Source organism: Syngnathus typhle, linkage group LG2 (assembly GCF_033458585.1).
Source record: "Syngnathus typhle isolate RoL2023-S1 ecotype Sweden linkage group LG2, RoL_Styp_1.0, whole genome shotgun sequence".
NCBI classification, from domain to species: Eukaryota; Metazoa; Chordata; class Actinopteri; order Syngnathiformes; family Syngnathidae; genus Syngnathus; species Syngnathus typhle.
In genome coordinates, this window is record NC_083739.1 from 1,013,906 (window position 1) to 1,035,920 (window position 22,015).

A 22,015-nucleotide genomic window follows, 5' to 3' on the forward strand; every position below is an offset into this window, starting at 1 on the left:
AAATGCATCCCTAAAGGTTGGGCAAGATAACGGACGTTGGCTAACAGTCGACAAATTCAACTCCTCCGTTTAATAACGACGCCCGGAAGACGTTTTGCAATTTCTCATGTTGTTCGGAAAGCCAATAAAAGTTGATGCAAAGCTCTTAGCCCGCTGTCACTTTATAAAAGTGAAGCCTTTCGGTAACAGTTTTAGCTCGGTGGACAGATAGCATTGTTAGCTCGCTCGCTACCTAGCTAGCCAATCATAGCAGACAAGCGAACGTTGTCTGCAAGTAGCGGCCTCCAACAACAACGAGCCCGGCATGGCAAGAATGGACCTTAAAATAGCCGAAGCAATCCTCTTCGCACTAAGTGTTCGTCATGTGCTCGAAGCAGCCCGTGTTTTGGTTTCCTTCCTCACTTTTGCCCCGAACTCCCGGCCATCTTGTCAGTTATGACGTCTGACTGTAGGGCGGTTCGGATCCGGACGACACCATGGAAGAAACCGACAGATTATTTGGGCAAGTGTATATTTCAATGTGTACACTACCTGTTTACGCTCATACGAAACTATTTCAGTTCAAACTTTGTTCGCGGATTTCCTGCTTTGTGTAAAGAAAACCATGTTTGGATGCTGTGCTCTAGTTAATTTATGGTCCCACAAGAAAAGTAGCTACAGTACAAATTTAAAATGCGTCATTTAGGCCATCTCGTCAATGCCTGCCCCTCCAATGTTCATTTGCCAAACAATTTTCCACTCCAATCCGTCAAGTCCCAAAAAATTTACGAAATTAAATTCTTGCATCAAGTTTGTATTCTGAGTTTTAGAGTAAGTGTTTTGGGAATTTATGGAAGATTTGTGATTTCAAAGTAAGGACATCTTCCAGGGTTCTGGTTTGCTTCCTTTCCTTCCATCCTTGACCCTTTCTCTCTCTCCTGTCTTTCCTTCCATCCTTTCATTCATACATTCTTGTCTCCTTTCATACTCATCTCAGTTCTTAATCTCTCTCTTTTATACTTTCCTTCCTTGCATGTCATACTGAATTCCATATCATCTTTCTTTTCTCCCATTCCATCACATTGCCTGCCATTCTGACTTCCTTCCTCCAATTTAATTCAAAATATATATATATATATATGTATAATGCTGTATAATTCCCTGCTTTTGCAGCAGGAATAAACCAGAGTACTCCAGCCAATGTTTGACCAATCAAATACTGCAGTACAGTATACAAAATTACAATACAACCAGGTAAATGGTTTGAATGATGATTGTAGCTTTCTTTACTAGCATAGTTTGATGTGTGACGTGTCAGTCTATTAAAAGATGCAACATAAGATAAGATAAGATAATCCTTTATTATTCCCTCAATGGGGAAACTCCTATGTTAGCAGCAGTACATATACACATATATTAACATATGCACACACACACACGCATGCGGGGCAGGGGGTAAAAGATTTTAAAGAAGTAGAAGGTATATATAATTAAAAAAATATGGACAGTGTATACAAAATACACAATACACAATTGTATTGTAACATGAAAAAAAAAAAAAGATTTTGAGAACCAAACAACTGTAAAGGCACGTGTGACAAACGATTTCGAGTACCAAACAAATATAAATTGAATATTACTAATCTGTGACTACTACAGAGGCCCTTTACAACTCGAGGTAAACAAAAAAGTCCCGGTTTTGTCCAGATGGGGGCGCTAGAGTACAAGCTTGAGGTACCGCAACATCCTTCGTCATGATGCGCGATGGCCGCACATGATCGCGTGCCGCATAGACTGAAATGTGGTCACGATCACATTATGCTGTGACTTTATTTCCGTTATGTTAACACAGCCAGGCTACGTAAAAAAATAAATAAAAAAAAAGCACCCACATCCCGCTGCCACTGTAACAAACCCTGTTGTGTTCGTGGGCGTCAATTCAAAACACAATGTCAATGCACCACTCACGCTTTCCGTTCTATTTATTACATTTGATATATTTATGCGCATACGCCGCCTGTTCGGACGAATTCGCACGGAGGCTCTCTGGCGCCGAGCCCCCTCCCCGCGTACGTTTGTTTCTGTGGGCTGGCGCAAGCTCCCTCCTCCATGCGTAAAATATGTAGGGCATGCTTTGCCACCTCCATTTGAGAAAAGCCCAACCGGTAAATAAACTGTATTTGGAGGGGACAAGGAGACATAGCAGCCACTCTCCTTAATCGGCATTTCAACTCAAGAAGCGCAACACATTTGCAAGGAGGAGGAGGAAGAGGAAGAGGAGGAGGAAAAGATGGACATTACCGACCAGGGTGCTCAAATGGAGCCCCTGTTGCCAGCGGTGAGTCAAATGACTTGTCTTCCTTCATTGCTGTGTGAAATGTTGGCTATTTCTCTTTAGAATGAAACACAAGACGCTCGCTCGCTCGGTCCAATGTCTTGCTTCTTCTCCCTTGGCTAGTACGACTAGAAGCATTTGAATCTGAAGCAACTGGGATTTACAATTCCAGTCCAATTCGTTTGTCACACATTGCAAATTCAATGTCAATTAAGGCCCAAACTGCAAAAACGATACCATCCGAATTCAATTTGAATGATGCTCGATGTGCATCGGTGCAGAAATGGATAGGATGCTGTCATGGTCCATCAAAACAGAGGTGTTTTTCCAAATCCAAATGGATTTGGACCCAATGCCCAGTGAGTGTACTTCACGCGCCCTCTACTACCTGCAGCCTCTTATGCAACCTGTGAGCTAGGATGAGGCATCTTTCAACTAATAAGAAGCCCCCCCCCCCCCCCCCTACCAAATTCTCTGAAATCCATCATCATTTTTGGAATTAATCATTTGGTGATTCAGAGGCAGAATGAGCACCTGCCCACTAAGATCAGAGGCCCATTTCGTGTAGCTAACGATAGCGTCATCCCATCATTATTCAGAAGGAAAAAAAAAAAGGGAAATGTTGACAAGATTTATTTTAGGATACACAGTGTGCTTGTTCTGTGTGTTGTCATAGCATCCATCAGTAGGATGTCATGTCGCTATGTGGAGCAATAGCGGAGCGATCATGTCCGAGAAGCGAGTATTGATGCCATTCAATATGATTTGGCGCATGCTTCTATTGAATATTCACATATTCACATATTCAACATTGGAAAAAGGTTGATGAGCTCAAATAAAACGCCATTTGATACTTTCCGCCTGCCACAATATGGCGTTATCGATGATACATTCAGACCAGTGAAGTGAAATCACTTCTTTATTGGTTAATAAGCTCCAGAATGAAACAATATTTACGTTTACAGAGATATCTGGCATCAATTCTGACGATATTCAGTGCTTGAAGGAATTATTAGACCACCACCCAGTTTACAGTTTGTGCCACAGCTGACCCAAAAAAAATGTCTTTTTTCCAAGAGACCACATAAAACACTTCATAATCTTTCATGTGGGCTTCTCCATTTTCCTCTAAGCATTTTCATCAAGCTCAATTCACCCTTTTAAAAATGTATGTACAGGAATACAAGCAAATAATTGCAACTTTACATTTTTATCAGGAAATAAAATAATACAGAGCTAGTAGAATATATTCGCCTCCATGTGATTGTGAGCCTATTCTGTCAATTAGGTTGGAAACCACAACTGATCTATCAATTACCACTGAATTGTATTACCAGAGATTTCTGCAGCAATGATTGGTTCTGGACTGGATTTAATGTTTTCTATTGAACGGGACTTAATGTTGAGTTTAGTGACGGCTCTTGATTGTAATGGACTTCACTTTTATCATTGTACAGAAGCAACATTAAAAATCTGGGACATGGCCTTGAGGTTTTTAAAGTTGCTTCTTTGGGGCGATGAATCCAAATTTGAATGGAGAAGGAATTGTGAAGCTTTGAACTTTTAAAATGGAATTTAAAAAGGAATTTGAGGTTATAGTTGAAGGACAATTTGGATGATCTTGAACAATTACCGTTTTTTCCCGTGTATAATGCGCCCCCATGTATAATACGCACCCTAAAAATGGCATGTTGATGCTGGAAAAAAGCCTGTACCCATGTATAATACGCACCCAATTTTTATGAATTAATTAGTAATCAGGATGACTGACGTTGTTTTTCATTTTGTCCTAATATCTGATGTCTTATGATTGCAGGAACAAAGTGTCCAAGAAACTAAAAATGTGGTAAGTACACTCCCTTTATTCCCTCAATTCATTTAGCTTTGTGCACACACTGGCTTGGATTCTTCCTGAATTCAATTAGCAAGAGCTAAAAGCAAATTCAGTTTTGTGACCATGACAAGGCAGGCATCAAAAATCTTTGTGTGCTTACTGTGAGCTAAATAATGCTAAAATTGACATTTGACTTCCATTTTAAAACGACTTCAGTATTCAGTAAGTTTGAGTCATTCAGTATTTAAAGGTCATACAAAAAAATAGTTTGTGAAGTGTCCTACTTTTTAAAGTTGTCTGTGGATGAAACATCTCTTAGCCGAAGCGGAAGCACATTCCACATTTGACCAATGGATCGCAACTTTGTAATCTTGCGTGAAGGACAGCAAGTAAAAAGCGGCTAGCACACTGCACCAACGTAACAGTTCAAGGTTGCACCACGTATGGATGAGCTTGACCTTTCAAGGCTGACTGCTACAATATTGTACTGAGTGTTCAAATGAAAAGGGGGAACAGGGAAGTTTTTGGGACGCCGACTTGAGATAACAAATGGACCGAGCTGGGAGAGAAACAAGCTTTGCTCCAATCATGTTGGCGTCGGTGATGTCACAAGCGCTATAATCCCTGTTGGTGGGTGATGGGCGGATTGGCGGATGGATGCGAGGCACAAACATTTGACCCTGGATGAGACGAGACACGATTGATTCTGAGCTGAGCTGAGCTGAGCTGAGCTGAGCTGAGCTCCGTTTCTTGGATGTGAGCTCGCCATGTTCCATTCCGAGCGGACATCGCCGTGAGCTACGTCATCTTTGCGAGTGGGACGCTTCTGACCCTCTCATCCTACCACAAACAAGGACGGGGGGTTAGTAACCATCCTGTCCCGTCCCAAGGGAGCCAAAATGCTCTCGGTGGACTGCAACAAGAGATTTAGTTACCAGGTAGGCTGCTGAGATTCATTTGATTTGGAAAGTTGTTGCCGACGGGATTTGGAGAGAGCCCGAGGAGCTTGCCTTGACAGATGGGACCGTCCTGTTCGGAGATTGGGGCTTAGATCGGCTGCAATGATTCCGGTTACTTCATCGGGTTCAGAACAAGAAAGAAAAAAAAGAAAGCATTTGTACTATTTCGACAGGGCCCTTTACACAGACGGAATATTTCCGTTTTTCTAAGCGCTGATGCTCTCAGCAGTTATCATCGCCACGGTAACCATCTGTAGGGATGAAAAACCATGACAACTAAAACCACCCGCCAGTCGCAGAGGCCCTTACAGCCACCGATAATCCATCTCCGTCTTTGTCAACGAAAAGCCGCCGTAATGTAGTGTTTACGCTTATGCAGCGTGAAATAAATCAAATGACATTTTTTCTCAAACTCGCATGCTGTTGCGTGTCAAATGCTGTGGTGTCTTTTTTATTTTATTTTTTTAGAGAAGTATACTGCAGCTCCCACAATAGTAATTTAACCTTCATTATGTTGCTCCCCAGGGAACACCCGTGAATAGCTTCTTGCTGAAATTAGGTCACACATTGTACCTGTTTTCCACAGAGTTCCATGATATTGGGAAAGGATTAGTCATAAGGAGCATGTGTGGAATATAGGAATTGAAGTAAGCTGCTGCTCAAAGCCTAGAGTGGGAAATGGGACTTTTCAATCGCTTGCATATAGATTTGAGTGCATGAATTGAAAAAACCAAGTGAATGTTTTGAAAGCATGTGCGCCGGCCGCCGTTCTTTACCGATTGTGATGTAACGGTGCGGGTAATGCACATAATTCCTTCCCCAGCTGTCCAGCGAGAGTTAAGATTGGCCATTTTCACATGACGCTACCTGTTGGAAAACATAGCAGCTTTATGATGTCAAAGTTAATTAGGGCGGCTGCATTAGCACCGTTTAGCAATAGCCAACTGGGTTGTTGTATTCATTAGCGGTGACGAATGAAGGAGAAACGGCTCGTCACATTACGGTATGGCCCCCTCAAAACGGGCTTTAAAAAAAAAAAGTTAATTCAATATTTGGTGTTGGTGGTTCACACTTCAGTCATTTGGATGCTTCGTGAACTTGTAATAGAATAAATATCATATTGTGGATCTCAGCAAACCCGGATCTTTTTTTCTAACTGACCAAAAGATCAACCAGATATTTTAAACACAGTTAGCACTTCCCAAACATGTTCAACATATATATTTTATCGCTTATTATTCAGAGAATACTCACAAAAGGCTTTGCGTAGTTCAAATACAGTCGTATTTGATACAGTTACACACAGTGTGTATTGACAATTTAAAAAAAAAAGAAGACAGGCAGGCTGTGTGGAATAAGAATTGTGTGAGCTCGTATTTGCGCAACATGTCGAAAACATCCTGACCTTCACTAGAGGAACGTGACATTGGACTGGAGTCAGAGCAAAACTGTTATTCTCATGTATTAGAATCTTTCAGTTCCTGTAGCGGATCACGCTGGTCAGAATGTTGTGGCTGGCACGTAATCATCATGGATTGTACATACAAAAGCACGTGAGCATGTCTCTATCACGCATGGTCGCATGTCCACCCCTCCTCCACCTCGTTCATCCCCCTGCAGTCTCGCTTCCGTGCTCCCGGTTCTCCTCCCCTGATCACACAACATCATTCATGAAATTCCTGATTCCATTTTCATCGTATTTCATATAAATGCTTTCAGGTTTAGCTCAGCTAGCTGCATCATTACGGCCTATAAATAGAAACAGAGGCCTGCTGGCTGGATATTTTAGCTCATCGTTACATAATAGGGTACATGTATTTGATTTTTTGGGAGGGTAGGAAACATTCTGTAAGGTACAGAGCCGTAGCGAGTCCCCACACGGAACATATTAGACAGCTAGCGTTAGCCGGCAGGCTATAACTATCATCGCAGAGTGGTAAAGTTGACGTGTTTACAAGTTGAAAAGTGGCCTTCGTATAAAATGGAGCTGTTATGGAGATACTTCTTGATGAACTACACAGATAAAAGACTTGCCTATATGCATTTACACTGTAATAAACACAAATATGCTCGCAGAAAAACAACAGCGTTGCCTAAGCTTCTGCTTAAATCTTTCCTAAAGACTTACTGTACTATTAAATAGATTTAAATTGGATATTTTTAGTTGTATATAGCAGACTAATTGTATTAGGCCTCCTATCCAAAAGACAATTTTGCTCCAAAAACATTCTGCTTTCTAATCAACACTCGATGAAGAACATTTACTTGGCAGCCGCCATTTTGTGCCAAACAAATTTGAACAATAGTCACATGAGATCAGCAAACAATTTTCATCACTGTAGTGTGTTGTCCTATTTGGAGTTGATCGACTTAAATTTCTAAGTGTGTATTTTATTTTATTTATTTAAGCTAGCTCTTTGGATGTTAATGTTAGTTACACACGCATTTGCTATGAACGTTAGCACCACTTAACACCGGGCGTGCATTGAATACCAACGCACCAGCACGAGCTTGCCGCGTCTGTCCACGAAACACTTTTGATCTTCCGTCTTATCATCCATGTGCGAGAGAGTGAGTGAGTGATGTGCCACCATTTCACTTGCCCGTTAATCTTTGCCGGATAAGCGTCAGATACTCAGCAAGTGCAGCCCCTAAGCCTGTCACAATGTACTCCATGTGTACCGTATTTTACGGACTATAAGGCGCACCCAAAAACCTAAAATCATCTCAAAAGCCAACAGTGCGCCTTATAGTCCAGTGCGCCTTATATATGGACTAAATTCCGCAATTCAAACTGGCCCGAAGCATTGTGTCATGGAATCAAGCATAAGTGGCCTGCTGAAGACTGTGAATCATGAATCAAAAAGACTATGGATCATTATTTTGTGATTAGAAAGTCATTTGTTGCATCTGAAGTTGAAATAAAAAAGATAAAATGGAGAATGATTAAAAATCTGACATGGTGCGCCTTATAGTCCGGTGCGCCTTATATAAGGATTAAGTTTTAAAATGGGCCATTCATTGAAGGTGCGCCTTATAGTCCGATGCGCCTTATAGTCCGGAAAATACGGTACTTCTTTTCTTTTCACAATGGTGATTGGTGTATGACCTTTGACCCTGACACTTGACATCAGATAAATAGCTTCAAATCACAATTCAAAACATGTCTTATGTTTTCATCAAAATATCCAAAGATACAAAAATTCGAGTCATTCTCACCGCATCTTTCATGGTGGAATTAGTTCGTATTAGGGCCAGAGCTGTCTCCTGCAGTGACACCCTCGTTTGGCCATTGGTGAGCCCGGGCGGCTTTGGTTAAATTGTCCGCCGGGAGGCTGAATCTCATCATTGTGCTCCTGCCGGCGTTCCGTTCTGCCTCTTCTTCCGCCTCACCCGACAGCGAGGGTTCATTGCTGTCCGCTGCTCGTCGTCTAAGTCGAGGCCAGAGTGCGGAAGACAAGTGAGCGAGCGCCCAAGAGAGTAAAAGCAATTTTGTGGTACATGGCCGCCGAAACACGATCACCGGTAATGTCTATGTTGTTGAGATTTGGGCTTCATTTGAATATAATCTGCCCAGGGTCATATGCATGGTTCTTGCTATTTCTTGAACCCATCCAATTCCCAAATTCAGGAAAGCCCAGACTAACGTTGGCCTATTTCTGTCCTCGGATTGGTTGGTCAGAGCTACTTCATTTGGACAGCAGATGTATCAGATGTATTTCTTTTTTATTTTTTTTAAAGCAGCTTTCAAATACTGTGTTGAAATTGGCTGACTTGTTATGTCGACAGTTAGTGGTGCAGAGTTTCACTTTGTGGGTGCAGCTTCGGACATACTTTGTAAGAAAAGCGTAAAGTTGAAGAAATGTTCGGGCTTAGATGATGTCCAGTCCCGAAGCAAGCCTTGTCTGTGTGTGTTTGTGTCAGAGGACTGATGAGGAAGCAGTGGTGGACCGTGGCGGAACCCGCTCCATGCTGAACACCAACTTTGAGAAGGAAGAACTAGAAGGTAACGACCCTCTCCGTGTTCTATATTATTCATGAAAGTTACATTTTGTGCGAGGCAAGATTTGTCCATGCGTTGATTTGGTACTGTATATTTGTAATAAATGTTCTGTCACCTATCACCATACAACTTCTCATTTCAAGTTTGCGCAAAATAAAAACGAAAATCTGCAGACCAACCACTCCTATGGCAAAATTCTGGAATGAATAGCCCATCCATCTATTTTCTGAGCCGAATCAGATGGACTGGATTTTACTCTGGCACCTCATATGGTGCAGGAGGCAAGAACAGGGCAGTCACAGTTCTCTGATCACTCAGCTGAGAGCCAGAGATGGGTGGAGGGTCGGGGCTGTGCATCACTGGCAGGCCGGCCGGCCAGTCAGCTCCACTGCCATAAAAAAGAGGAGACAGTCAGCTCAGATTATCTTCACTCCAACCTTGCGCATGCATGCTCGAATTCCGCACGCACAATCGTGGCAGCTGAAATGCGGGGGAAACCGTTGCTAGGTCTGCATTCAATGTAAACGAGCCCCGCCAAACCAGTTTTATTTGGAAGAGAAATAAATCAACACAATAAGGAATGGAGATTCAAACACAAATGGTGCAGCAACACAATCGTGACACTCACAGGTATGCATTCTTTATGCTGGGAAAAAAATGACGAATATTCCTCGTATTACAATACCGAGTTACATGCTGTAGTTGTGGCAGTATTATACTGCCCCCGGTGGCCAAGTTGCACACACAGCAGAAGACGCAATTAATTCATTACATTGCACAAATGTTTGCTGAATCATTTATTATGACCATGTTTTTATAAATGACAGTGTTTTACAGCTCTGTTTTTCTTGTTCTTCAAAAAAGAAAAAGTTTTTGTAATGGCATTTGCAGAGACATTTCCAGTGAAAGAGAGCTTCAAGTAAAAGCTCTCAGCCCAAATGTTTCTTTCCCCCTTTCTTGTTGACTCCAGGTCACCGCACTCTTTACATCGGGGTCCACGTTCCTCTGGGCCGCAGATCACATCGCCGCCACCGTCACCACGGCCACAGACACAGGAAGCGCTCCAAGGAGAGGGACTCCACGGCTGAGGACGGACGAGAATCTCCCTCACACAGTCGGTGTCCCGACGTCCCTCGCGTTTTCACGCGGCTGCGGTTTCAGCAGAAATGAAACGTCGTCCTTTGCTGCAGCAGACACACCGGCCCAGAGGGTGCAGTTCCTGTTGGGGACGGAGGATGGCGATGAGGAGCACATCCCGCACGCCTTGTTCACCGAGCTGGATGAAATTTGCCTCAGAGAGGGCGAGGATGCAGAATGGAAGGAGACTGCCAGGTGGGCTTGTTTTTCTCGCACCGCATCCTACCTTGTGGACATTTTCATGTTTGCAGACAAAATCAAAAGTGTTGTTCTTCACACCCACGTCTTCTTCTCAGGTCTCCTCTAACTCTCACTCCAAACTCATTTTCTAATTTGAGTCCAAGTAGTTTAGTATCAGTACCAATGAATGAATATCTGTGTAGCACCCTCAAATGAATCCGATTAAGACGAAAATAGCAAAGAATAAAAAGTCCCCATCCAGACGTTGATGGTTTGGCAACAGCTGCTGTATTTGTGCGTAAAGGTGGCTGAAGTTTGAGGAAGACGTCGAGGACGGCGGCGAGCGCTGGAGTAAGCCCTACGTGGCCACGCTGTCCCTCCACAGTCTTTTTGAGCTCCGCAGCTGCATCATGAACGGCACCGTTATGCTGGACATGAGAGCAAATTCGCTGGAGGAGATTGCAGGTACAACAATGCTTTTTCAAAAATACTCCAAATCATTTGTATCCAATCACAAGTCTTTCTTTTCCATGGAGACAATGAGGCCATACTTATGACAGTATGGAATCCATCTATCATTAAAAAAAAAAACTCGCAGTGGCTCGCTCTCCTTTTCAGACATGGTCCTGGATCAGCACGAAGTGTCTGGTCAACTGGGTCAGGATGCCAGGAGGAGGATTCGTGAGGCCCTGCTCAAGCAGCATCACCACCAGAACCACAAGAAGCTTGCCAACCGTATCCCCATTGTCCGCTCCTTTGCAGACATTGGCAAGAAGCAGTCAGAGCCTCACTCCATGGATAAGAATGGTGAGGACGCGTTAGCCATTCATTCGAAGAAGAATGAATGACGACATCCAGTTGCGTATTTTGGCTGAGCTGATATCCGTGTTTTCCTGACAGGACAAACCGTTCCATCTCAGTCTCAGTCAGCGATGACCGAGGGCAAACAGGACGTCAGTCGAGAAAACAGCGCTGTGGACTTCAGCAAGGTGACCGACCGCTGCTTTTGCTGTTTATCTGCGGAAAAGTGAGATTGTTGATTTAAGATTGGGTACCGTGTGGAATGGTCTGCTTTTGCAACTTATCCTGGGAAATTGGACATCGTGTAACTAGAGGACCAAGCTATTTACTTAACGAAAAAAACATGGGGAAAATACTTCGTCGCCATGCTTGCGTGGGTTTTCTCCAGGCGCACTCACTTTTCCCGCAGGTGTTGATATAAGTGTGAATAGTTTTGAGTGCAATCCTAATCTGACATGGCCTACAAGAAGAAGTAGTGTTCCTGGAGACAGAATTACTGTACCTACAAGGGGAGAAAATAATGAACGTACCAAGTACATATGCACCATTGTGGATGTAATGAAATAAAGATATTCAAGTCTTCCAATGAATGATTTTGGCAGGTTAAATTGGAGTTTCTATTCAACATTAAACAAAATAATATTGTGCCTAGTATTGACCCTTGTGGGACTCCATGACTTTCACAATTGCCTTTTTAGTGACTATCTCCCAAATCAAGGTCTTATATAAATTAGTCACAATAACTCGCTCTAGAATGATGAGGATAAAGAGTTGATCGGTTATGAACAAGTTTGGTTTCTTAGATTGACCTTCACTTCATGAAGAAGATCCCACCTGGCGCAGAGGCCTCCAACATCCTGGTCGGGGAGTTGGAATTTCTCGAACGCCCTGTGGTGGCCTTTGTCCGCCTGGCGCCCGCTGTGCTGCTCAGCGGCCTGGCTGAGGTTCCCATCACCACTAGGTTGACCTCTGTGTTTCTTTTTGGACAGATGATCCAGCACGCTCCCTGACTGTGTCCTCTCTCGCAGGTTTCTTTTCATCCTGCTCGGGCCTCTGGGCAAAGGTCCGCAGTACCATGAAATCGGACGGTCTATCGCAACCTTGATGACGGACGAGGTGAGCTTTTGCTCCGGGTACTATAAAAGCGGCAATGATGACAGATTCTGTTGATCTCAAGCTGCCCCTTGAAAAAAAAAAAAAAAGGAAGCTCCAGAGGGATGAATGCACGGCACGCTACGATTATCACGAGTATCAGGATTTTCGGGCGTTGGGATGACAAGCAAACTTTTTGCCTCAACAGATTTTCCACGATGTGGCGTACAAAGCCAAAGACAGAAATGACCTGGTGGCCGGTATTGATGAGTTCCTGGACCAAGTGACAGTGTTACCCCCTGGAGAATGGGATCCCTCCATCCGAATAGAACCTCCCAAAAATGTGCCCTCTCAGGTAAACTCCAAACACCAAAAGAAGGCCAGAGGTATTGTTGGGAGTTTGCTTTCTTTTATTTAGAGCGGGATTATACACAAACCACACCAGAATCTTTATTGAGCCAAGGCACTTATATATGACATGGTAAAAAAAAAAAAAAAACTCACCACACACAAAGTGTCACCAAAAAATCCATACACGGGACAATTGCCATTTATGGAAAGTGCATTTCCTTGTTCTGCCCGTCACTATATGCTGTTGACCTAGATACCCATGGATGCCAAATAAATACATTATATGAATAATAATTTGGGGATAAATGATGAAATAAAGAATATTGCATGGGCACTTGTTGGGAAACACTGAACTACACCATTTATTTTACTTTTTTCTCATCATGACCAAATTCCAATCTGTACCAGGTGTAGTAGGAGGATTGAGATATTCTACATTCAAGTTGCCTATTGATGCATTTTCCTTCTCAAAATCAAACACTTCGAAGCACACAACACAGTGCGGCGGTTGGAGTGAATATTTTCTGTTATTCTTCGACAGGAAAAGCGGAAGATTCCTCCTCTTCCGAATGGAGTCACGGATCTCGTGGACTCGGAGGAACACGGAGGCCACGGTGGCCCTGAGCTTCAACGTACTGGAAAGTAGGTCGAAGAGAGACAGCCATGGCATGCATTCGCCTCGTCTGTCACCTCAACCACTTGGAGCAACGAGATAACACCACTTACACACTGACGGCTTTTTTCCTCTGATGCTCCTCCAAGGCTGTTTGGGGGTTTCATCCTGGACATCAAGCGAAAGGCCCCTCACTACCTTTCGGACTACACGGACGCCCTTAGTCTGCAGTGTCTGGCCTCCTTCCTTTTCCTTTACTGCGCTTGCATGTCACCTGTCATCACCTTCGGAGGTCTTCTTGGCGAAGCCACCGAAGGACGTGTGGTAGGTGGATTCAAAGAAAGGAAATCATTTCTTGCAGTTTGCTCCAAAACCTCCGTTACAGTCGCTCCCATTTGAGATTTCCCGCAAAAGTGTTTTTCCGCTGTTCCCGTGTTTTCAGAGCGCTATCGAGTCCTTGTTCGGGGCTTCCATGACCGGAATCGCCTATTCGATTTTTGCCGGGCAGCCGCTCACAATCCTTGGCAGCACCGGTCCGGTCCTTGTGTTTGAGAAGATCCTCTTCAAGTTCTGCAAGTGTGTCTTTTTTTTTTTTTGAATCATTTTGCAAATTGATGTCGATTCTGAGGACTTGTTCTCTCGCAGGGACTACGGCCTCTCCTACCTCTCCCTGAGGGCCTGTATCGGCCTTTGGACGTCCTTTTTCTGTCTCCTGCTTGTGGCCACAGATGCCAGCTCGCTTGTTTGTTACATCACAAGGTTTACAGAGGAAGCCTTTGCTTCCCTGATCTGCATCATCTTCATCTATGAGGCCCTGGAGAAACTGATCCACCTGGGCGTGCACTACCCCATCAATAAAAACAACAACCTTCAGAAGCTTACGCTGTATTCGTAAGTGCCCAAAAAAAGAAGAACCCTGTTTGCTATAATTGTTGCGTGAGCTAAAACTAAAGATCAACTTACCAACTTGGAATGATCTAGACGTGACTAGATGGTCTACGCAGGTGCACTTGTGCCGAGCCCCAAGATCCCAGCAATGAGACTCGGCTGTTGTGGCAGGAGAGAAACATCACGGCCTCTGAGGTCAACTGGACCATGTTGGAAGTTAACGTAAGGCGTTTTTGAAACTCGCCCGTCGGGTTTACAATCCACTCATACCCAGGTGGTCCATTTCAGCCAAATGAAGTCTAAATTATAAATCGAAATACGATCCCCGTTGTCGTTTATCCCGCGATCGTCCTCATGGTGTCCTCTGGTGCCAGTAGGAGTGCGAAAAACTGCACGGGGAATTCAGGGGCAGCGCCTGCGGTCCCCACGGCCCTTACATTCCAGACGTCCTCTTCTGGTGCGTGGTCCTCTTCTTCTCTACCGTCTTCATGTCCGCCTTTCTGAAGGAGTTCAAGACAAGGCGCTACTTTCCTACCAAGGTCAGTAGCAACTGAGCCACCTCGTGCCACTGACCTCAATGACCTTTTTGTCCATGTTTGCCTTCAGGTTCGGGCTATCATCAGTGACTTTGCAGTCTTCATCACCATCCTCACCATGGTTCTGGTTGACTACGCTCTGGGCATTCCCTCACCAAAATTGCAAGTTCCCAACAAGTTTAAAGTGAGTCTTAGCCAGGCCATTTGTTAAAAGGTTGGCTTTTTTTTTTACTGCAAAAGAAGAACCACAGCCATAGCTCATGTCTTGAAGAAAAAAAGAAATGTATTTAAGAGCCTCTCGGTACTGTTCCTAGCCAACCAGAGATGATCGCACCTGGATTATCAACCCCGTGGGCCCCAACCCATGGTGGACCACCATCATCACCTTCATCCCTGCTCTATTGTGCACCATCCTCATCTTCATGGACCAACAGATCACAGCCGTGATTATCAACAGGAAGGAACACAAACTGAAGGTATCTACACCTGGAAATGACTTGCGGAGAAGACGCTCTGAAAACGCCTGGGCTTTTTCAGAAAGGCTGCGGCTACCACCTTGACTTGTTTGTGGTCGGCGTGATGCTGGGCGTGTGCTCTGTGATGGGCCTGCCGTGGTTCGTGGCCGCCACCGTGCTTTCCATCTCGCACGTGAACAGCTTGAAGCTGGAGTCCGAGTGCTCCGCACCCGGAGAGCAGCCTAAGTTCCTGGGCATCCGTGAGCAGCGCTTTACCGGCCTCATGATCTTCACCCTCATGGGCTGCTCTGTTTTTATGACCTCAGTGTTGAAGGTCAGCCAAATAAATGGATTCAATTGATAAATATGGAGACATGACAAATGACTTTTCTGCGTTGGAATTGTAGTTCATCCCGATGCCTGTGCTGTATGGAGTGTTTCTCTACATGGGGGCGTCTTCACTTCGAGGGATCCAGGTGAGTCTTTTTTTTTTTTGTCCAATCAATTGATTGATTTGGCTCTAGTTGGTCACAACTTTTATGTTATCATTCTGAACCACCAACATCTCAAAATGTCTTGGATCGTCTCCATCAGTGGTGCTGGGCTCCCTCTAGTGGCATGCGAGCAAATCACGGCCTATGTACAATTCAGTTCTATTTAACTTAAGTTCAGTATGTTTGCATTTGACATTTCATTTTTAATTTTTTAATTTTAAGAAATAGGTACGGACAGGCAGATAACAATGGCTACATAATGTTTTTGAGTCCTGTAGCTTGATCTGACCTCTCTGTTGACAGTTCTTTGACCGTCTCAGATTGTATGGGATGCCGGCCAAACATCAGCCTGACTTCATTTACCTTCGCCACGTTCCCTTGAGGAAAGTGCACCTCTTCACCGTCATCCAGCTCAGCTGTTTGGTGCTGCTGTGGGTCATCAAGACCTCCAGGGCTGCCATCGTTTTCCCCATGATGGTAAAAGGAAAAAACAAGACCAGAGAGCAACGCTTTGAAAATGATCTCATCGAGCGTGAACAAAAAGTGGTTATTGAATTGATTCTACTCAAGGTCTTGGCACTCGTCTTCATCCGTAAACTCCTGGACTTCATCTTCACCAAGAGAGAGCTCAGCTGGTTGGATGACTTAATGCCAGAATGGAAGAAGAAGAAACTTGAAGATGCTGCACAAGAGGTGTAGTCATATGTAAAGGTGTGGAGACGACGACGACGTCTCCTTTGCCTTGCTGACGGTCGCTCGCTTGCGTTTCTCCTCAGGAGGAACACAGTATTATTGTAGAAGAAGAAGGCATTGTGCAAGTTCCACTTGAAGGACACTACAAGTAAGTTTAGAATCCATTTTGGAACCACCACATGGATTGAACTTTGTGTTTTCAAATATGATTTATTTTTTCTCTATTTGAAGGGGCGACCCAGCGACTGTGAACATCACTGACGAGATGTCTAAGGGTTCCTTCGGGAACGTTTGGAAGGGCGTGAACCCCGTGGAAAAGGAACCGGCTGCTAAAAGGTAAACCGACAGCAAAAATCTTTTAGGTTCTTTATTATTTGGAATCTAATTTTCCCAGAATAGTGTTTAGGTTCAAGTAGTTCATGCCCATAGATATTAGCTCTTTGTCAACACACAAATTGTTTATTAGGTCACTTTCCTTTTGTTACCATTACATCCAGCCACTGGAGCTACAAGGGATTAGAACTTGTTCTACTCAATTCCATTTTGCTAAATCAACTCCAAGAACCTCCTTATCCTGAAGGCCTGTTTTTTGTTGTTGTTTAAACAAATGTTTGCGTGAACATGAATTCTGAGCAGCCCAGTCCCCGTGGTTGTCCAGCCGGTAGACTAACATAGAATCTCCTGCATTGCTTCTTCCCTCTGCTTCATTCCACCCACCCATCTATCAAGCTCCCCTTCCTAACTTCCTAGAAGCTGAGAAGCCAAAGGTGAGTCTTTTCCTGTTGCTTCTTGAGGGTTTGGTAGGGCTGCAACGTTGAATGCCTTTGTTTTGAATGCAGACATGCGCCATGTTTGCCCCTTTGCATGTTAGGAAGAATTGACTCAATTTACCACTGACCCGACTGTCACTATTTGGAGTTTATCTGCCCACTCTATATTGACTTATCTATCCAATCAGATTGTGTTATTGACATACATGTGCTGCTTCCAGCCACTAGGGGGCATGTCTGATAGCTGTGCTGTGCACTAGTCAATTCATTTGTTCCTTTGGTATTTTGCCCTCAGCCTTCCTCTGCATTTACAAAAAAAAGAAAGTAATTTGCTGGTATTTCAATACATTGTGTTTTTTTTTTTTTTCTTTTCTCCCCTTACCTGCCCAGTTTACCCCAAAAAGTTGAGAAGCGCCACAAACGTCGGAGACACGACAAGAGCTTGGATCGGGAGACAAGCTTGTGATGACACACATGGGCAGCCGTTGTTTTGTCTCTTTTGTTCATCAGAAAAAAAAAACGGTGCCACACTCCACCACCTTTGTACTGTGATTTTTTTTTTTTTTAAATTATTAGTATTATGTGTGTCGTGTGCAGCTTCTGTATGAAACATGACACTAGAAGCAACATTGGCGACCATATTAAAGAATCAATGCACATTTGCGTGAAACCAGCAACAAAACGGGCCAAGCGAAGGAGACTTTTTCAAAAATATTTAATTGTATTTATATGTTTCGCAAAAACTTACATTTCTAAAATCCTGCCTCAGCAGAATAGTTCAATTGCTTACATATGTGATTATTGTAGAATTTAGAATTTCTGTGAAAAGTGTGTCGAAAGTAAAACATTTTTGGGGGGGGGGGGAATATATTAAATCTCATATATATTCTGTATATTTATTATTTTTGGTGATGTTCCAGCTGTTTTGTTTTCCCTTCATCTTTTGCAAAGTAGCACGTGATCTTCGCCTCCTTTGGCAAATTGCTATTTGGTCTTTTTCCTCTGACCTTTCCAGTGGCTTGTACAAAACTCTTTACCGCTGTCAGTACGTGTCATCCACGGACCTAATGTGTCTTCAGTGTTGTGTTCAAAATGATTATTATTTTAAACGGCACCATTAGTACTTCTAGAGATGCAATAAAAAAAAAACTTTTTTTCTGCAAAGGGCAACCTGTAATATGTGCTGATCAGTCTTAACAATATATAATACACTCTAGTTTATTTTATTCCGTGTTGCTAATATAGAACTGAAAATGATGTCCAAGGCTTTTTTTTCTGACGTAGATGTTTCCTTGATGCTTCTCTTGATGCTTATACTAATAAGAGGTCAAAATTATATCACTATCACATCTTTTGACTGCATCTATGTGTATTTTTGTTTGCCTTAAACTTCGATAGACGATTGCCACGTGCATTCGATTGACAATTTGACTGGCGATTGTGAAGTAATCCGTTCCGATTTGTTCTTCAATTGTGCTTTTGTTCAGCAGAATGAAAAAGGATTTGATTCGCGTGTCTATAAAAAATGAAATAAACATACACAAAGATATGCTTTTTTTCCTCTCCTATCTTTGTTTTCAGAAAATTTGAACTCACTTCACAACAGGCAGTGGTTTAGCACTTAAGTTAGCACGATGCTAATAGTGAAGACAATGCAAAACGCCAATATATTTCCTCCATGTGCAACAGAAATAATGCAAAGTCTCGATGAAAAAACATTTATTTTGCCCAGCAGAATTGTTTATAGCTATGCTTTACATTTTTTTGTAACTTTTATAAATAGAAAATAATTTAAACGCGTAGAAAAAAAAAAGAATTATGGCGGTGCTTTCAAAACAATGGAAGAATCTGCTTTTTTTTTTTTGTATGGCTTCCTGTTCCTCATATTTGTTTTCTTGTGTCGTCCTCAGTGCTCAGCTTGTCCTCTCTTACTGGAATACACAGAACCTCACGGTAGGAACGTGCTACTTGGTCAAGGTAACGACTGAGTGGTCTTTACCTCTCCTCTGAAGGCTTGGAGTTCATGACCCAGAGTAAGTACTCCTTGGCCGCCATGGAATCCAGCACTTTGTTCACGTCGCTGGTGAAGCTTCCGTCCACGTGCCTCCTCCGGTTTGACTCCCAATCCTGCGTCGTGACGTTCCATCTGCACATGCACACCATGGAAACCGTTACTAGGGCATATGGTGTCTGCATTTGTGCCCTTGAGCAAATCACAGGTGGGTTTTTTTTTAATGTCAATTGCATGGTTATTACTTAAAAGCACATTCATTTGAGTTCCTGTTGTGATCTGATCGTATGCATTGAAATAGTATAGTAAAGTTCATGGTTACCCATGGTTATCTATTTTGCCCGAGATGTTGGGCAAAAACTAATTTCATGTTCATTTGGCTGTCCTTATTTACAAAGCATCCATCCATTTTCTGTTCCGCTTGTCTTCTTCATGCTCACAGGATGCCGGAGCTTATCCCAGCTGACTTGGGACAAAAGGCAGAATACAACCTGGACTGGTTACCGGCCGGTCAGTCACAGCACACAAATGGAGTGAGTACCGAATCCAGGCAAATGAACTGGTAACCACTTACAAACCTGTGCACCAAAGTTATCGTTAAGATGTGTCAACGTTTATCCGATGCGCTAATCTCATTCCATTTTGATAGCTGAATGATTTTGAGGCTGTAAATCAGCACACTATTTATTCAACCGGCCTATAAGCTAGTTGATGCTAAAGAAGCGAATTGGTTGGCTAACGTTGTTCATGTTGTAAAACGTCACTCCACTCCACCAACGCATTCATGTGATTTATTATTACACGGAAAAGGGACATCAAGGTCAAACGGGAAGGGGACGGCTAGGACAAAGCAGCCGACCCAGGTGGTGGATCAGCCACTGGAGGAATGCAAAGAAGCAGGAAGTTCCCCTACTCTCTTCTGGTTTGGCCAGACATGAGCCCGGCGACAAAATCTTTCACGGCCTGGTCCTGAAGGTACGAGCTGACGTCGCTGGTGTATGTGCCCTCGGCGTGACGCTTTTCCATGCTGCTGGGAACAAGAGCCAGCGTCATCTTGTGTCAGTCACCGAACAGGCGAACTTCATCGATGTACCGTAATTTTCGGACTATAAGTCGCACCAGCCATAAAATGCCTAAAAAAGTGAAAAAAATACATATATATGTATATAAGTCGCTCCTGAGTATAAGTCGCCCCCCCCCCACCCAAACTATGAAAAAAAACATGACTTATAGTCCGAAAATTACGGTATGTTGCCGCTATTCATACAGCGAACCTTTCTTTTCATAATTAATGGAGCGATTAATCGATGATCAAAATACATTTTAGCGTACAGTATATGCACGAGGTTTTTTTAAACCACAAAATAAACGTAACCCGCACAACACTACAACTATTGGATTCTTGGTAGATTGAACAACACCAATTCCATTCAGCAAATAGAATACAAAGCGATATCAGAACAAACCATCAAGAGGTATAAATGGACCACTAACCCGCTCCGCTTGTTGTTCATGAGCCACTGAACAAAGTCCTGAGCTTTCCGGTCTTCAAGATATTTGCTGTAGTCGTTGGAAAAAGTTCCCTCCGAATGTCTCCTCATTAAAGCGTCGTCTGTCTCTGAACTTGGGGAGGAAGAACAAGTGGCGGCAAATGTAACCTCACCTACTACTGTATTTCCAATCGGGGCTGTACCTTGAGATGTCTTGAAGAGGAACCTGCCAGCTACATTGGACAAAGCTGAGGACGACAAGGAGGCCAGCCAAGGAGCGAACGTTTGTCATTGCTACAACCTGTCTCGTAGAACCACAAGCACAGTAAGCGGGAGAAATTCTGCAAAGACCTTGACTCGAATGAATCTCACCTATATTTCCTTTTTTCAGAAGAACGGCAACTTTCCGTCTTTGCCTGCGGCTCGTGAATACCTGAAGGTGGATCTGCTTAGGTGGGTAGGCTTCCGCCTTATGTACGGCCCATCGATTATTTCAGTCCATTTGTTTAATGTGTTTCAACCCTTTTCGGGAAACCCGTTGGGGCGTGATGCCAGGTAAAGGTGCAATGTTCAAACAAATAAAGTCAACACGGCCGGCAAGAAGCAGGATGTCATCCTTAAATGGGCTACTGTCATTTCCTGCATAGCGTGTCTGTGTTTTAACGGACCTTGAGCTTCTCAACGAGCTTTGAACTGAAATGGGAGGAAGATTGTGGAGGTGAACGTGAGGTGGTTTGAATTGGACGATACCTTTAATCGAGTGGTTCACTTCATCAATTCAAATATTCCTCGGTTGTTCGCTGAAAATCTTTTTGGTTTAGTGCGCTTTCCGCAATGCCCTTTAATGCCACTAGTCGGCGCCAAAAGCCCTGCTTAGGAGCAAAGTACCGTTTTTTTCCATGTATAATGCGCAAAATTTAACTAATGTATTGTCCTAAAATCTGGGGTGCGCATTATACATGGTTACAATTTTTTAAAAAAATTTTTAAATCCGGATATGATACGGAGGCCGGCATTACAGATGCGCTTTCTTCTCTGCTGTTCACTTCGAACACAATGCTCTGGTATCAGACGCTTGCTCGATCACCTGCTCGTTTGCCGTCACAATGTACCCTACACAAATCCGAAACATTTCTTCGCTATTGAGTATGCTAGCGCATGCGCAGTGATACTGACCGGCAGAATAACATCCGGTTGTTCCCAAAAATGATCTTTTTTCCGAAATCATTTTACGTTCACGGACTTAAGTAGGAGTCAAATTTTGGGTGCGTATTATACATGGGTACAGGCTTTTTTCCAGCATCAACATGCCATTTTTAGGGTGCGTATTATACATGGGGGCGCATTATACATGGAAAAAAACGGTAGTCAAAGAAGAGACCAATGATGCGTTT

The 22,015-nt window shown here is 43.4% G+C and overlaps 2 protein-coding genes and 1 long non-coding RNA gene across 8 annotated transcripts; 2 read left to right on the forward strand and 1 right to left on the reverse strand.

The window, feature by feature from the left end:
• Positions 1-390: 390 nt before the first annotated feature.
• LOC133169347 (sodium-driven chloride bicarbonate exchanger-like) lies at positions 391-18,669 on the forward strand. Of its 5 annotated transcripts, XM_061301493.1 has the most exons (27): positions 519-2,317; positions 4,131-4,160; positions 9,032-9,113; positions 10,081-10,224; positions 10,301-10,442; positions 10,732-10,892; positions 11,046-11,234; positions 11,328-11,416; positions 12,032-12,189; positions 12,257-12,344; positions 12,529-12,675; positions 13,213-13,313; positions 13,434-13,608; positions 13,727-13,860; positions 13,930-14,175; positions 14,289-14,394; positions 14,550-14,711; positions 14,779-14,892; positions 15,023-15,184; positions 15,246-15,497; positions 15,571-15,639; positions 15,961-16,134; positions 16,228-16,350; positions 16,434-16,498; positions 16,582-16,686; positions 17,080-17,117; positions 17,511-18,669. In XM_061301493.1, the coding sequence occupies exons 1-26, from the start codon at positions 2,270-2,272 to the stop codon at positions 17,090-17,092; spliced, it is 3,279 nt and encodes a 1,092-aa protein (XP_061157477.1). In that variant the 5' UTR covers positions 519-2,269; the 3' UTR covers positions 17,093-17,117; positions 17,511-18,669. The 5 variants fall into 5 exon arrangements, 4 of the variants coding, with proteins under 4 accessions (XP_061157485.1, XP_061157477.1, XP_061157458.1 ...); XM_061301501.1 differs by lacking the exons at positions 519-2,317; positions 17,080-17,117 and adding an exon at positions 391-502; XM_061301474.1 differs by lacking the exon at positions 17,080-17,117.
• Positions 18,670-18,875: 206 nt separating this feature from the next.
• LOC133149231 (pro-glucagon-like) lies at positions 18,876-21,120 on the reverse strand. 2 transcript variants are annotated; one of them, XM_061271852.1, is made up of 6 exons: positions 20,994-21,120; positions 20,825-20,922; positions 20,626-20,754; positions 20,045-20,158; positions 19,120-19,266; positions 18,876-19,051 (listed from the first exon to the last, which is right to left on the reverse strand). In XM_061271852.1, the coding sequence occupies exons 2-6, from the start codon at positions 20,911-20,913 to the stop codon at positions 19,027-19,029; spliced, it is 504 nt and encodes a 167-aa protein (XP_061127836.1). In that variant the 5' UTR covers positions 20,914-20,922; positions 20,994-21,120; the 3' UTR covers positions 18,876-19,026. The 2 variants fall into 2 exon arrangements, with proteins under 2 accessions (XP_061127836.1, XP_061127835.1); XM_061271851.1 differs by having other exon boundaries at positions 20,045-20,161.
• On the forward strand, positions 19,211-21,131 carry LOC133149257 (uncharacterized). Its single transcript, XR_009713218.1, has 4 exons — positions 19,211-19,339; positions 19,574-19,664; positions 19,942-20,946; positions 21,013-21,131. It is a non-coding gene; the product is annotated as an uncharacterized LOC133149257 (long non-coding RNA).
• Positions 21,132-22,015: the final 884 nt, after the last annotated feature.

Coding starts and splice junctions, on each gene's coding strand:
- LOC133149231 (XM_061271851.1), bottom strand. CDS start 20,913: ATGACAAACGTTCGCTCCTTGGCTGGCCTCCTTGTCGTCCTCAGCTTT. Junction 20,755..20,824: donor CCTCTTCAAGACATCTCAAG/GTACAGCCCCGA, acceptor TTCCTCCCCAAG/TTCAGAGACAGACGACGCTT. Junction 19,052..19,119: donor TCCAAGCCTTCAGAGGAGAG/GTAAAGACCACT, acceptor TGTGTATTCCAG/TAAGAGAGGACAAGCTGAGC.
- LOC133169347 (XM_061301474.1), top strand. CDS start 2,270: ATGGACATTACCGACCAGGGTGCTCAAATGGAGCCCCTGTTGCCAGCG. Junction 12,676..13,212: donor CCAAAAATGTGCCCTCTCAG/GTAAACTCCAAA, acceptor ATTCTTCGACAG/GAAAAGCGGAAGATTCCTCC. Junction 16,687..17,510: donor AAGGAACCGGCTGCTAAAAG/GTAAACCGACAG, acceptor TTACCTGCCCAG/TTTACCCCAAAAAGTTGAGA.